This window comes from Pavona decussata, unplaced genomic scaffold (assembly GCF_977016875.1).
Source record: "Pavona decussata unplaced genomic scaffold, jaPavDecu1.1 SCAFFOLD_40, whole genome shotgun sequence".
Taxonomy (NCBI): domain Eukaryota; kingdom Metazoa; phylum Cnidaria; class Anthozoa; order Scleractinia; family Agariciidae; genus Pavona; species Pavona decussata.
Window position 1 is genome coordinate 2,958,321 of NW_028145462.1, and position 16,231 is coordinate 2,974,551.

At 40.8% G+C, this 16,231-nt stretch overlaps 1 protein-coding gene across 1 annotated transcript; it reads right to left on the reverse strand.

The window, feature by feature from the left end:
- Nucleotides 1-3,281: 3,281 nt before the first annotated feature.
- LOC146483213 (RYamide receptor-like) lies at nt 3,282-5,089 on the reverse strand. The gene has a single exon (XM_085106250.1). The coding sequence runs from the start codon at nt 4,714-4,716 to the stop codon at nt 3,730-3,732; it is 987 nt and encodes a 328-aa protein (XP_084962376.1). The 5' UTR covers nt 4,717-5,089; the 3' UTR covers nt 3,282-3,729.
- Nucleotides 5,090-16,231: the final 11,142 nt, after the last annotated feature.

Here is a 16,231-nt window from a genome sequence, read left to right on the forward strand (position 1 = left end):
AACACACTGAAAGTCAAACTAGGTGTTTATAAAGTTTTCTATATATGCAACGGTATGAAAAGATTCTTAACAGCGGGAAAATAACAGCGCAGTTGTAAAGTTTACTGACCTTTTTTTCTGTCACATGTTGAGTATAGTTCTTGCTACATGTAGGAGATGGACAAAACTGACCGGTTTCAAACACGCAAAGGTGCATGGGAACTGACACGCAACTCGCGCGTTTCTCGTGCGAGTGGCAACTTTACACGAATTCCATAATTAGTTCTTATTAACCGAGCGAGAGGTCTGTATGGGAGAATCTTGACCGAGGTCGCCAGTACAGACCGAACGCAGTGAGGTCTGTACCAGCGACCGAGGTCAAGATTCTCCCATACAGACCGACCTAGCTCGGTTAATAAGATGTTTATTATACGGCCAAACAGGAAATCAAAAGGAAAAAAGTATATTGTTCCCCTGCGCGGGCTCAAGCATTTAGCTGGCTTACTTCTGTCACTAATCTCCAGTCCAAACGGGACAAAAATAACTGTTCAAAGTACCGTCTTTGTACAAACTTCGTCAATGAATGAAGAGAAAGTAACCGTTGTTTTCCTACAGGCTCAACGAAAATTTTCTAAAATGCGACCAAAAGTGCAACAAATTTTAATGACTGTCTGTGCCGTAATCGCTCAGCGATAAGTTCTCATTCAGCCTTGCGACCTTTGACTCATCACCACAGAAAACGTTAAGGTTAAATGTGCAGCCTTCAAAAATTGCCTGAGGTTGGATTTGTTGGACTGTGAAGACATTTTGCTGAGTTGTAGTGGAGGCACTGACTTGGTTTTCTTCGAACTGAGCGGATGTATCTGGTCCACGATTCAGGACAGTAGACATTTCTCGCTGTCGCTTGAGAGATGCTGAACTGCTAGCTGTCGAGGCTTTTCAAATTTTTATGACCGCTTAGCTGTGCAACGAAATTTGTCTGAACGTCTGCTTCGAGGAGTCGTCCAACACTGGTCTTCCTAACGGAGTGATTAGAAACCTTCTTGTTTGTTTCATTGAGTTTGGCTGAAGCAAAGGCGTTTTTGAGGAACTTGCCAATTTCATTCTTTCCGAGGGGCCTATCCAGATACCATACTTCGACACTTGGTTTTCGTCGGTGATTCACGGCGAGATAAAAAGGAGCATCTGGATCTAACATGGCTTCGGAACGATGGTTTCGAAACACTTTGTAAAATTCAACTGGGCATCTTCACTTGTTTTTGTTGATCAGACTTCCTTTTTCACGCAAGTGGCGTTGAAAACTTCGCTGGAAACCGCTTGATGTACACGGTTCGTACTCGGTGCCATCTTGTTTACGAGCGGAGATAAAAAATTCAGACAAAGGAAGGTCGAGCTCGTTGGCAGGTATGTTTTCAATTGCACTAGACTCTTTCATTGACTCACAAAATTTCTTTCTTGCGTTTAAGTCGCTCTAAGTCTTGTATTGAGAGTTTTTGGATTTTTGCGCTTGCAAAAACTTCTCAATTTCGACTTCATCTTTGCTCGTAGCCTTCTCGGCTGGACTCAAATTTGCAACGTTTGCTCATTCTCTTTACCTGCTTCCAAGTTCAGGGCTACTGGTTCTTCCATTTAGTACTGTATTAACAGGAACAAGCCAATTTTTTCTTCTTATTTTGTTTGTAACTTTTTGAGGACAAATGTTAAATTAAATCGGTCTAGATGCCGGTCTAGATAGGAAAATCTAGACCGCCGTCAATATCAATTTTAGCCAATCAGGTTCTTGAATTTGATCGTTTCCAGTCCTTTTGAGACACGGCCATATAATAATGTGATCTAATGATTCCAGGGCCCAGTTGCTCGAAGCATGGTTAGCGCTAACCCGGGTTAAATACCATAACAACCTATAGGTTTTAATACCTATTAACCAATGATTAGCGCTAACCATGCTTCGAGCAACTCAGCCCAGGTTGTAAAGGCCTTTTAAAAGTGGGACCGCTACGCCGTCGAACTCGTACTCAGCGCGCGCTCTTTTTTTTCACTCGCTCAGCTACAAAATAACGAAAAGAAAGGAAAAGAAAAGAAAAGTAAAGACAAAAAAAGAAGAGGGAAAGATAAAGAAAGAAATGACTGTGGAGAGACTAACCAAAATATGCAAACATATACTACCCCTGACAACAAGGAAACGTGAAGTAAATGAGCATTTTCATGTTTACGTCAGGTTTAAGAAATACGGAAACTTGGATTTTTGTCCTGTGTGATCGCCGTGTGCTTTTCACGAAATGGCTGGGCACGACATGGCAAGAGATCTCGCGTCGGCTGAAAGAGACAGTTATCCGTTCATTTGGGAAATGTGGTATTGCACTGCCCATTTCTAGTAGGGGGGACAGTGAAATGGACGTACCTCGATGGTCTACCGGACTGCCGCATGAATGGAATCAGCCGACGTAGAGGAAATCGAATTCTCCTGACTCATGGGAGGATAGCTAAACTCAGTGCTTTTAGTCCATGACACACCAATACGTTTTATACTGCAGTGTATAGTGTATAGTGTATAGAATTTTCAAGTTTTTTTTCAAGTTTCAAACATTCCTGTTGTTAATACGAAATAACACCAGTTTAGTTTTCGCATTACGCCTTTAGTGAATTGATGTCAAGGACGAATGATGGCTAAAGGCTTTCCCTTGTTGAAAGTGCCTTATCATGTTCAATTTGTCAATGCACGAAGATATTAGTATTGTACATTAAAAATTTGACTATGGATTGGAAAACAAAAAAGGCATCCGGTATGTGTATTGTTTTATCGACGGAATTAAAAAAAAACCTGGTCTCGCTACTTTCTGTGGCTCCCGGCTATTTTCAGGATTTATCATGTTAGAAGCCACAAAGTTTTGACGTTACTTTCGAAACTTCACGGCAATAACAAAGTCATTATAAAGGCAAATTTTGTCCAAAGAATGGTTGGAGATCGGTTCAAACTTTTTCACATGTGTTAATTCACAGGAAGGCAGCTGACTTTAAAGGACCGTTTTAGACTTTCTTCAGTTATAATGATGTTTGCACCTCTTTTTTTTTCTTATAAAAAGACGATGCAGGGTAAAAACAAGGAGAAAGTAGTATTGCTGAACAGTGAGGAGTGAGGAGATGGGATCGAACAGGAAGTTAAGGTGGTATTTAATTAATTTTTGGCGGGGCTGAAAGTTGGAGGCGAGACACAAGAGTGCAGCTAAATACTATGATGCACTACAATATTTTAATAATGATTTTATTTTTCACAGTGATCAGAACATATCTTGTAAGCTGAGTAGCGTTTTCTTAATGATAAAACGATTAAACGGGGGTATCCCAGAAAAGAAAGGTTTAAAATCCTTTCGACATCTCTCTTGTATGTTTTTTGACAGGCAGAGTTTCAAAGAACGGCTCTTAGCTGTTTAACAAGGTTTCTCTGAATGCGCACTGGCAAAAGCTAAACAACATAACTAGTAAGGCATAACAGGCAAATTTCTAATTATTTTCGATTAGTCAGCATCTTTTCAGTTCTCTACAATTTAGGAGTTTGTACAAAAGCGGTTATACCTTTAAAAAGCCATAATTCACTTTAAGTGTTCCTTCACTTTGCAATTCACGTGAAATACGGAATAAAATAATTTAAGTAGAAATCAAACGTATCTACGGTTTCGCCTTAATTGTTCTTTTACGGGTCGACGTTAATTTGCGAATTATTGGCTAGGTTACGATGGGACCTTTGGAAAATTATTCCCTCCGTGCTGCACCTTGAGCTGAAACAGTTGCACCGCGCAAACAGTTGAGGAGTCTCTTTACAGCATCGCGGTAACTGGAATTGAAAAAGAAGCAGATGCAAGGGTTGATGGCACAATTTGAGACAGACATAAAATAGGCAATATGCCTATATATAAAGAAGCCACAAGGTAAACTGTCCCGTGCAAATAATACTAGTAAGCTGCAAATACTGACGGGTATCCAGCACGCTACAAACACTAACACTATAGCAATGGCCATCTTTAACACGTTTCTGTTCCTTTTCGCTCGTTGTTGCTCAGCGTTGGTTGATTGTTCGCCTGGAATCTTCTGTGACTTGAGCTTGATAACGATGATAGAGTAAAGTACGGTCAACATGATGGCGGGGACATAAAGACATACAACGTATCCTGGAAGAAAATAATTTCTAGGGAGTGAGGAATCTCTGAAGGCTTCATTCCACCGTAAGCTACAAGGCAGCTGTTTTTCATATTCAGTAAGTTTCCGCACCAAGAAATATGGCAAGGAGACTAATATCGCAACGATCCAGGTGCCGAGAATGAAGAATGGACACAGCTTAAAACTGATAACTGGGGAACGGAGGGGAAATACCACAGCTCCAAATCGATCCACTGCTATCAGAATTAGGCTCTGGATAGACACAGAAATGGAGACAAAAGCTAAGAAGGAAACCATTTTACACAAGGCTTGACCACTGGTAAGCCAGGAGTCCGCGTACAGATAGGTAAGCTCCCGTGGGACCAGGAATATTGGATACAGCAGGTCGGACATGGCCATGTTGAGGATGAAAAAGTTGATCGGTTTTCTCAAACTTTGCGTTTTGTATACAATTATTCCTATAAAAGAATTCCCAAGCAGCGAAACGACGAAGATCAAGCAGTAAGCAAAGGTTTGTTCAATTTTGGTTGCTGTAGGATTGAACCAAATAGAGCAGTTCGATTCATTCTCCGTTGTGTTCATGTCTGCTGACTTTCTGTTGCTTCTTTCATACTCGTCTGGTTTCTCAGGATCAAGTGTTGCAGTATTTATGCACTACTTGTGCTGTCACGCCAAAACTGAACTCACACCCAGTTTCATCTATCTCAGTAGCGATTTGGATCTGAGTCAAACGACCCAACAAATGCACTGCTTTTCATGGCCCATCTCCGAGTTGTGATCCCGGCATGTGATCTCGTGTAGTATCGATCCTTTGTGATGTCGACATCTCATGAACAGGAAGTCGCAATTGTCGGAAAAACAGGAAGTCGATGATGTCATACCACAGGGACTTTCCCAATGAGTAATCAAATTGCTATTGTTATCACGTCATACGATTGTCATACGGCAGGAATTGTAATAATAATAATAATAATAATAATAATAATAATAATAATAATAATAATAATAATAATGATTGTCTGCTTATATTTTGGTCTTTGTTGTCGCTGCTGTTTCTGCTGATGATGTGTTGTCCTTTTCCTTTCTTTTTGTTTTTGTTTGTTTGTTTGTATGTTTTTTTGTTGTTGTTTTGTTTTTCTTTTGTTAAGCTTGTCCCGTTTAGATTTCGTGCTTGGTTCAGTATATCTCTAACATACCTTCGTTTATATATACATGTAAATCTCTCTTGTACATTAATCCTAGGCTCTACAAACATTTCCTACATTTTCTAATATCCCAATAAAGTCATTTCTTTGTTTACTTAAAAGTAGGAGGTGGTCAACTAGAAAGCCTTTGCTACTTTGACCACCACACACATTTCAGTTATAATCTGTACTGTTAACTATAAAAATGAGCGAAAAAACGGAACGACGTTTCGGTGTCATCCTGGCACCATTATCAATTAAAGAATGCAACAGAAAAGATAGCTTATACATAAAGTAAAGGTGTGAAATAGAATACAATTGGCGACCTGACAAGTAACTTCGCCATCCTAAAGAAATGTCAGGGAAAGCTTGATTGTTTAATATTCGAAATGCTTTGGATCAGAAAGAAGAGACCGAGTCTAAACACCCAGTCAGACTCCATCTGTGCAAAACTATTTGTCTAACGGACAAAACTTTCATTTTATGACATCTTCTGAATGAACACCGGACAGTTACTTTTAGTCTTTATTTAATTTATTCTATTTCGCACCTTCACTTTATGTATAAATTATCTTTTCTGTTGCATTCTTTACTGATAATGGTGCCAGGATGACACCGAAACGTCGTTCCGTTTTTTCGCTCATTTTTATAGTTAACTGTATTTCTATATTTAATCTTATTAGAATCTGTACTGTAATTATTTTATCTTGTAATCATCTGTTGTAATTACACTTTTCTTTCTATGTTAATTTAAAGTAAATAGTGTGAGATAAACGAACCTTGAAACCTTGAAGCTAGAAAAAGTGACAGATGTGGAAGCCCTTATACAAGAAATGTGAAGTAATTTTTCACTTTCAACTGTAGAATTCCATCACGACGTACCCAACGAATTTCCCACTGAAGAGCTAACTCTAAAGGAGTATTAGACGAAGATAAAAAAAGTGTGATGGGTATTTTCAGACAGTTAAAAATTACCATTTGTAGAACACAGTGGTATGCGGTAAATAGATTGAAAAGGCCTTTTCAATTCAATTCAATTCAATTCAATTCAAAAGTTTCAAGTGGACAAAAAAAAATAGGGTTTTAAATGTCCCCGTGGTAATTCGTTATTGTACATATCAAGTGATTTATTTGATTTTCCAAACTAAACATTTTGATCTCTTGCTTCATACTTTGAAATTTAGACAGGGATTTTATGACGGGCAAGATCCCAACTTTACTAACCGGTAGCGTTACTGAGTTAGGTTTTTGTAAGTAGTTATCATGAAAATTTTGGTAAAATATGTACGTAAACTTCATCATAGGATAAGTGTTTTGTTGGTAAAAGTTCTTAAATTTTGGTACATTTTGGTGATTTTGATAGCCTTTCGTGATTTTCACTACTACATTGCCGCATACTATTGCCGTTTTTGTCTGTTATACTAGTGTTAGAAAGTCAAAAGGAATCATTTTTATTAGAACGCTTTTTAGTAGTTTCAGTTAAAGGTTTTTGTTTAAAGGTATTTCTCGGTTAGAGTTTGTTCTTTGTTTAAGGTCATTCAAGTTCTATTCAAGTTTGAGCCTCTAGAGACATTTCCTTAGGTTTGGAGTAGTACCGTCTTCTGAAAGGGTTTGTCGAGTTTAGGTGTGGTATTTTTAAGTAGGCATGCTTGAGGATTTAAGCTGACCTTGGATTTGATTGGCCCTGTTAAACTTGTTAGGGTTTATTTTCTAACTTTGTCCTTTTGTTATGGAGTTTACATTGGTGGTCCTCCACTTGTTATTGTCAAGCATGTAGGTATATGTTTTCGCACACTGAGTTAAGCAGTTGAGTGTGAAACTAGAGCTCCCTTGGTCAGCAAACCCAAACATGTGTACAATTATAGTATATAGAGAGGTTCGCAAATAGCATTAGGTGTCAGTTGTAAGTCTGAGCTGCGCTAAGCTGCCACTAGAAGAATAAAGATTTGTTCAAAGAAGACTCCCAGTTCCTCCGTTGCAGTTGCAAGCGGGTTGCTATTCTACATATTTGGTGGAGAACTTTACCTTGTTGTTGGATACTCTGTGAGTGGGACAATGTTCTTTTAGTTTTGTGCACCAAGCCATTGCAAGCTTGATTTGTTTAGTTTTTTGCCAGTTATGCAGTTCGTTTTGTTAGAAGTATGTTACGAAGGTTCAACAACCGCGATGATGGTCCCGTCGCAGACCGACTCAACAAAACCGATGCAGGTCCCGTCGCTACCCCAAAGCTCCTTCTCCTCATTCAAGATGGTGAACACTTCGACGGGTGTACTTCTTACGGAGGGTTTCTAAACAAATCGTACTTTGGTCACGATTGTAAGCGAGGATATGATCACGAGGACATACAGCATCACCGATGCAACACGAATTCATGCCCAAGTTGTTTGGATCGTGCCTGTCAAAAATTTTCAGATGCCGCTCAGGCTGCCAACGGTGCTCACGACACACCCAACGTCGAATGTCAAATTTGTCATCTCAAGTTCTTCGGTCAACAATGTCTGGTGCACCACTCCAAAAAAGGTACGATCAATACCAAGAGTGTTTGCGACTACAACAAATACTGTCCCTCGTGCTGCAAAAACTACCTCGTGGAATACAAAAGAAATGGAAAACCCAAAGACCCGCGTCACAAATGTGGGTGGGCCGAGTGCAGAAACTGTGAAAAACACGTTGAAATTTCCAAACAACTCTGCTTCATTCAACCCGTCGATGAAGACGATGATCAACCCAAGACAAAAAAAGCAACACCCGAAGATGTTTTAGGGCGTGTCGTCGTTGGAGAGGAAAATGAAATGGTTGTAGTGGAAAGAAGACCACCCTTGCTAGTCTATGCCGAACATGAAGCCATCACCGACGAACACAACATATTAATTGGCTACGAAACGTCAGAATCCAACTAATGCCATCTTCTTTACGGGGAAAACTGTACCGACGCCTTCATCGAATCACTTGAAGAATTAGCTGTAGAAGTCGATGGTGCTGACAGAAAAGTAGTTTGTCCTCTTCCACAATCTAAAAGGTTACGATGGAATGTTTCTCTTGCAACACTGTTACGAAAACCACAGAGAAGTAACAAACAACGTGTCAATCGGTGCCAAAGTGTTGTCGTTTCGTTCCGATCAAATCACCTTCAAGGATTCCCTCTGCTTCCTTCCCTTGCCACTCTCAGCCTTTCCAGTCAAGTTTGGTCTCACCGAACTTCACAAAGGCTACTTTCCTCATCTCTTCAACACAGCCGAAAACCAAGCATACAAAGGAACGATACCGGACATTCAATTCTATGACCCAGACGGAATGTCTCCTAAAAAGCGTGACGATTTTCTACAATGGCATGCCAACAAAGACGCCACCAATTATCGCTTCAATCTCGTCGACGAAATGAAAGCCTATTGCGAATCCGATGTTAAACTCCTCAAAGCCGGATGCCGCTCCTTCATCGATCAACTCAAACGAGAAGCCGACTTCGATCCTCTTGAAAAATGCATCACCATCGCCTCCGCTTGTCATTGCTACTGGCGTCAAAAGTGTCTAGAGCCTCGCACGATTGCTATTGAACCGCCTCAAGGTTGGCTTAGCGCTCAAACCAATCAATCATTCCAACCAAGACAATGGTTAACGTGGAAAAAACCAACAATTGAGTCAACCGGGTGTTGCCGCCGCAGACAGAATCAGATACGTCTTCAATGGGGGTGAAGTCCGCATTGCTGGTTACCTCGTAGATGGGTAAGACAGCACAACAAATACCGTCTAAGAGTTCAATGGGTGTTTATTCCACGATTGTCTACGCTGTTATCCGGACAAAAGGCACATATGCACCAAGAGGCGACCAGAATTATCCCTCCAAGACTCATACATCGCTACTCGTTGCAAAGCCAAAAAGATACGAGCCGAAGGACATCACCTCGTCACCGTCTGGTAATGTGACTGGAAACGTGAGTGCAAGAACAACCAAACTCTAAAGGATTTTCTAGCCTCCAAACATTTTGTCTCACCCCTTCAACTGCGCGACGCCTTTTTCGGGGGGAGAACCAACGCCGTTCAACTCCACCACCACGTTGACGAAAATGAAAAAATACACTATCAACACGTCACTTCCCTTTACCCGTGGGTTAACAAGTACAAAGTCTATCCTACCGGTCATCCAGACATCATCACCGTTGGGTTAGAAAATGTCGACATCAATCAATTCTTCGGATTGGCCAAAATCACCATTCTACTTCCCCACGGGTTGTTTCATCCTTACTACCTTTTCGTCATGGTGGAAAACTCACTTTCCCCCTATGTCGTACGTGTGTAGAAACAGAAACGGCCAAAACCATGGCGGAGCGAAGTCACATCTGCAAACACAGTGTAGAAGAAAGGCAACTCGTCGGTACGTGGTGTACTCCCGAATTACAGGAAGCGGTGACTTCAGGTTATGTCATACGTCAAATTTACGAAGTCTGGCATTTTCCCCCATCCAAACAAAAAGAAGGGTTATTCAAGCAATACGTCAACACCTGGCTGAAAATCAAGATAGGAGCCAGCGGTTATCCAAGTTGACACACCCGCCAAAAAAGCAGAATACGTGGCCAATTACTTTGAAGGCGAAGGCATCCAGCTCGACCCAGAGAACGTCGTCAAAAACCCAGGAAAAAAAGCCACTGCCAAACTCATGCTGAACTCCTTCTGGGGAAAAGTCGGCGAAAATCTCAACAAATCCTCCACAATCGCTGTAAGCAGGCCTGGAGAACTTTACCAGGTGGTCCTCGATCCGCTACGTGACATCACTTCCGTATGCATCGGCAACGAAGAACGGCTCGAAATAGTCTACAATTTCCCCAATGACGAGTGTGTGGAAAACGGCAAAACCAACATCTTTATCGCCGCGCCACGCCACGCACGACTAAAACTGTATTCATACCTCAAAACCCTCCAACATTAAGTTCTCTACTTTGACGCCGATTCAGTGATTTACCGACAGCGTCCTGGTGAACCCAAACTCGCCACTGGTGACTACTTGGGAGAATTAACCAATGAGTTGACTGAGGGTGATCACATTGTTGACTTCACGTCAGGCGGTCCCAAAAACCACGGCTACCAAACTTCCCAGGGAAAAATAGAATGCAAAGTGCGTGGGTTCACTCTCAGCAACGTGCGTGGCGCCAGTCAACTCAATTACCCCATCTTAAAACAAAATGTCATCAACGAAATTACTTCGCCCCAAACACAAAGACGACAAGTGAATGTGGTCAACCCCTACTTCTTCACGCGTCACCCAGCCACTAAAGAATTACGTGTCATTCCTAGAACCAAACAATACGGTCTCGTATTCGATAAACGTGTTGTCAACCCCACCACCTTTTGTTACGTATCCTTACGGATATGCAGATCGTAACATTCGTGACATGGAAAACATTGTAGAATACATGGAAGTCGAAAGTCCAGAATGCATTTGCGACCTCTTCTAAGGGGGAAGAATGTTCTATTCACACTTGAAACTAAAAATGGTACAAAGACTACATCTAACATGTGTAAAACAAAACATTGCGTGATTTTTGTTATTAAAACTATTTGAAACATGTCAATTATGTTGTTGTGTTACTTTTAAAAAGGAACAACGCCATCGAAAGTCGCCATGACACATTCCAAAAAATACCGTAATATGATTGGTCGAGAGACGAAATACTCAATTCTGATTGGTTCTTACCTATATTCACGCCCTTTACTACTCATGTGGGTAGAACATCACTTGTTCAACATGTGATCGATACTAGGGATGCTATGCCAATTAAAGAAAGGCCTTACCGTACTAGTCCTGAGGGTAAGCAAGAGATCGATCGCCAAGTAGGAGAAATGCTTCAGAAAGGAATTATTCAGGAATCAGTTTCACCTTGGAGTTCACCCGTAGTCTTAGTTAAGAACAAAGATGGTCATGTTCGTTTTGCACACTTTTAGCAGGTTTTGCATTGATTTTCGCAAGGCTAATCAAATTACGAAAAAGGATAGTTTTTCCATGCCTTTTGTTTCTGATACTTTAGATGCTTTGTGTGGCACTCAGTTTTTTACGACTTTGGACTGAAAGTCAGGCTATTGGCAAATTGATCTCCATCCCTCTGCATGTGAAAAGACTGCGTTTGTTACTCATAATTGTCTTTACGAGTTTTTAGTTATGCCTTTTGGTCTTACTAATTCTGGTGCTAGTTTTCAGCGACTTATGGGTCATGTTCTTAGGGGGTTTAGAATATCGCTTTTGATATATATTGATGACATAATTATTTTCTCTAAATCAGTCGAGGACCACTCGGCTCATCTTGGAGAAGTGTTTACAAGGTTGAGTGAAGCAAATGTCAAGTTGAATCCGAAAAAGTGTAGTTTTGTTAAACAGAAAGTAGAGTATCTTGGTGTGACTCCTGAGGGTATTAGTCCCGACCCCAGTAAGATTCGTGTAGTACAGAATTATCCCGCCCCAACTAATTAGAATGGGAGATAAGTTTTGTTGGACTGAGTCGTGCGCGGACGCTTTTAACAAGTTGAAGCGTGCCTTAGTTTCTGCTCCTATTTTGGTATATCCTGATTTTAAGGAACAATTTTTAGTCTATGTTGACGCAAGTTCTTCGGGAATAGGTTTCACACTTGCGCAGAATAAGAATGGTAGAGAGGTTGTTATCCAATATAATGGCCGCGGTCTCAATTGTGCAGAGCGGAACTACTCCACCACCGAAAGAGAGGCCCTGGCACTAGTGGAGGCAATTAAGAAATTTCAACCATATTTGTGCAACCGTAAGTTTACAGTTTTTTCTGATCATAGTTCTCTTCGTTGGCTAATGAACGTTAAGGATGCAACAGGTCGTTTGGCTAGGTGGGCGTTGCTTCTTCAGCAGTATGATTTTGATACCATTCGCCGTCCTGGAAGAGAGAATGCCAACGCTGATAGTTTATCTAGGAGTCCTTACGAGGATACTGAGTTAAGCGCTCTTGAGTGAGAAGATCCACAGGTGTCTACAATTCTTGAGAAGTAGAGAAAGTAGAGACCCTGAGTTAAGTGAAATGATAGATTTCTTGGCGAATGATGTTTTGCCTGTTAGTGATAAGAGAGCAAGGAAAGTTTTTCTGACAAGTGATAGTTTTTATCTAGGCCAGGATGGTTTGATTTACCGTTTAGATCGCAATCAGAAGCGTAGTGTTCGTGATTCCTTTTCTCAGCTCGCTGTACCACAGTCAATAAAGTACGAGATTTTGTCTAATGTTCATGATCATGTAGCTAGTGCTCATTTTGGTATACACAAAACGTTCCACAAGCTTAAGCAGAGGTATTGGTGGCAGGGCAAGTTCTGTGAGCTTCCACCACCGTTGACAGCCTCAACCTCACCAGTCCGTCACCACGAAATCTGCGAACATTGTTCCAAGCCAGTAAGGAAAATCCTCGTCAAAAGACAGCCAAAGGAAGTTCTCAAAAGGTGTAACGTTCTCCGTCAAAGAGCCTTGAAAAGAAACTGTCGGAGAACCTGAGTTGAACTTTAATGAACTGTTTACGATGTCAGTCTATATAATAACCTTAACTCTAGTTAACTTTTCCAGAATGCTAGATGAGATCGGAGCTATTAGTCTAGCCTCAGTTAGCGGTCTTTTTGCGTCATTTAGGCCTCAGAATGATAGTTGTCTCCCAAAGCAGACACCACTTGTTTTTCGTAGAGGATACCCTTTTTCGTGGCAGTTTTTGGATTTGTTTTTGGGTCTATTTTCTGGTTTTGGTCGAAATTTGCTTTGGCAGGTCGATAATGTTGTTGAATTTATTCAAATTTGTCATTATTTTATGGTGGGCGAACGATTTCTTCACGACATTTTTCGTGCTACCTTCCCGCCGGATTATTGTTACTCGTTTAAAGAAAATCAGTTTTGTGAGGTGTTGCTTGCCGTGAAGTCATCCAGTTACGTTAATCTGGCGCGGAACCTTATGTCTTTCGCGTCAATCCAATACGAAGACATTTTTGTGTTTGAAGATTTGGTGTCAGCAGCCAGTGTGGCTGCTTTTCGGTATTCGGTGGACTGTCGTTTTAGTGAGTTGGACTAAAGTTCATTGTTGGAGTTTATTTTATTTTTATTATTATTTTTATTGTTGGTATTTCGTTAACGTTGCAGGAAGTATGGATCGCGTTAACCACATTGCGAAGTGGATACGTGTTTTCTGTTTCGTGGAGAAGAGTTCAGTGGTATATCATTGGACAGCGTTTTGGTGCAATCATTTGGTGTGTTTGTCATGTTTTAGAAGCAGAGTTGAGAAGCTTAAGAGGATGTTTGAATGTCCGTGTGGGGCTCAGTTCCCCGAGAGTGCATATGACTACATGGTGACTTTTACGTCTTCTGCTCGCGAAGAGGCGGAACGGATGTCTCGTTGAACATGTACATTCGCCGGTTGTGTCTTGTGGCTTTGTCACCACATCATTTTGTTTAGAGGCGTAAATAACTTTAAAGGCGTAAATAACTGTAAAGCGATCTATATAATGGTTTTTAACGTGTCATGTTAACCTCGTTGTCCTATTTAAGTTTTTGAGTCATACAGCATCGGGGACGATGCCGAATTTAACAAGGGGAGTATGTTAGAAAGTCAAAAGGAATCATTTTTATCAGAACGCTTTTTAGTAGTTTCAATTAATGGTTTTACGTTTAAAGGTACTTCTCCGTTAGAGTTTGTTCTTTGTTTAAGGTCATTCAAGTTTTATTCAAGTTTGAGCCTGTAGAGGCATTTCCTTAGTTTTTGAGTAGTCCTGTCTTCTGAAAGGGTTTGTCGAGTTTTGGTGTGGTATTTTTAAGTAGGCATGCTTGAGGATTTAAGCTGACCTTGGATTTTATTGGCCCTGTGATTCTTGTTTGGGTTCATTGTCTAACTTTGTACTTTTGTTATGGAATTTACATTGGTGGTCCTCTACTTGATATTGTCAAGCATGTAGGTATGTTTGCGCACATTGAGTTAAGCAGTTGAGTGTGAAGCTAGAGCTCTCTTGGTCAACAAACCCAAACATGTCTACAATTATAGTATATAGAGAGGTTCGCAAATAACATTAGGTGTCCGCTGTAAGTCAGAGCTGTGCTAAGGAATAAAGATTTTCTTCAAAGAAGACTCCCGGTTCCTCCGTTGCAGTAGCAAGCGGGGTGCTATTCTACAATAGTTTTGATCGATATTTTCCAGATATTATTTGAAATTTTCCTGTTGTTCAAAGATTAGAGTTAGCCACTGTGCTTTGGACAGGTTTGCTTTCTTCCTTTAACCTTGGCTTGGGCCTCCTCCGCAGGTTGAAATCAAGGCAAAACACTTAAGGATTTTACCAGCCTGATTGGTTTCCCTTTCTATTTATTTTCTTAGAACAGTTGTGTTGTTCGTTCCTGCTAGTGTGTTTTGTCATCTAAGTTAGTTCGGCTTAACCATATCTGCATTAGAGCAAGGTTTGGCTGTGCTCGCCAGTGAGTCAAATGGTAGACGTTGAGCATGACGGTAAAGATTGATAGAGAGCATGCGTAAGATCAGTGTGCGGTGGCACGATTTGTGAGGAGCGTAATTTTCGTCCCTTTTACTCCAATTTTAGGACAATTTATACCGCCTTGACATAGTCATTCAATGTTTAAACACTTGCTGAACTATTAAATGCAGAAGTTAGGAGGAAAACATAAATGAGGAGCTCGAGGATCAGTGGAAGAAGAACTATCGACATATAAAAGAGCCAACATGGCGGAGGAAGAACCTAAAGAGGCCGCGGAGTTAGTGGAAGCGATAACTGAAGCAGTGAACGTCGAAGGTGAGCCCAGCAATGCAAAACTAAGGAAGATGTTGGTATATATTCAAATCAATATTGCAACTATAATGCAATATTACAAGACCACTTGTCACCTCTTAAGTTTAATTTATCTAGTAAGTGTTTCATTGGTCCTGTTCGACAAACCAACCTTGCTTTAATAACGTGTCCAGACTCTAAGCAGGTAGTTTCGATTGAATCCCTAGATTAGTGTTTTAGTAGCGAGATAGGCTTTCTTTGTCCAAGGAATGTACTAAAGACAATTTCGAGCTTGCAATGGTTGGGTTTCTCTAGGAATCCAGAATTGAAACTATCCTTCTCAAGAAATCATCAGTTTACACTGTGACCATCTGCAGCCGTTGATCCTTCTTGGCGGAAGAAGATTTCTTTCTAATACGTATGGCTCTGTACCAACTACTGAAGGTCACTTAGACATTTCACCTTTGGCCGTTTATTCTTTTCCATGTAATGCCAGCTTTGTTGGCATGAAGACGACTTTGGCCTCCTGACCTGAGAGCCTCAGTATCTCCTTATGGTTTTTCAGCTTCTTCAATAACCTATGTCCACTCGGATCCAGCTTCTGACGATGTCTCGCCTCTACAATTGCACCTTCGTTGACTATCAATAGGACTGCTGTTAATGATCTTGATGAGTTATACCAGTTCTACGACAGTCAACTTAGTTCTTCTTTAGAACAGGCTGCATGAAACTATGTTTGATCAGACAAAGGTTAAATCGGAGACAACTATAACGGAATACGTTGCGTTTGTCGCCTGTGCTTTATCCATTATTGATTTGGTAATGTTTTCCGTTGCCTGCAAGTGTATCCTCAGGGCTGTAAATCGTCTCTTTGGAGAATTGCCCAAGCAACCCTTACCTGGTCCATCCTGTTCTACCAAGGTTTGCAAGCAGTTTTCCAAACCTGTCAGGAGACGCCAGTCAAAGGACCAACGACAAGTTCCAGACCAAGTTAAAGATTTGCAGACTACAAAGCAGTGAACTTTGTTTGAACTTTGCTGAACTTTGTTTATTCTTGTAAAGCCGTAATGTTTTACGTAATTAATTTAGCACCAAGTCGTTTTTGTAGGCAGCTTGATGCGTCCGTTAGTAGTTTATTTGCTTCTTTTAAGTATGCGTTACATG

Excerpts from the sequence above, each read along its gene's own strand:
- LOC146483213 (XM_085106250.1), bottom strand. The coding sequence starts at position 4,716 with ATGAACACAACGGAGAATGAATCGAACTGCTCTATTTGGTTCAATCCT.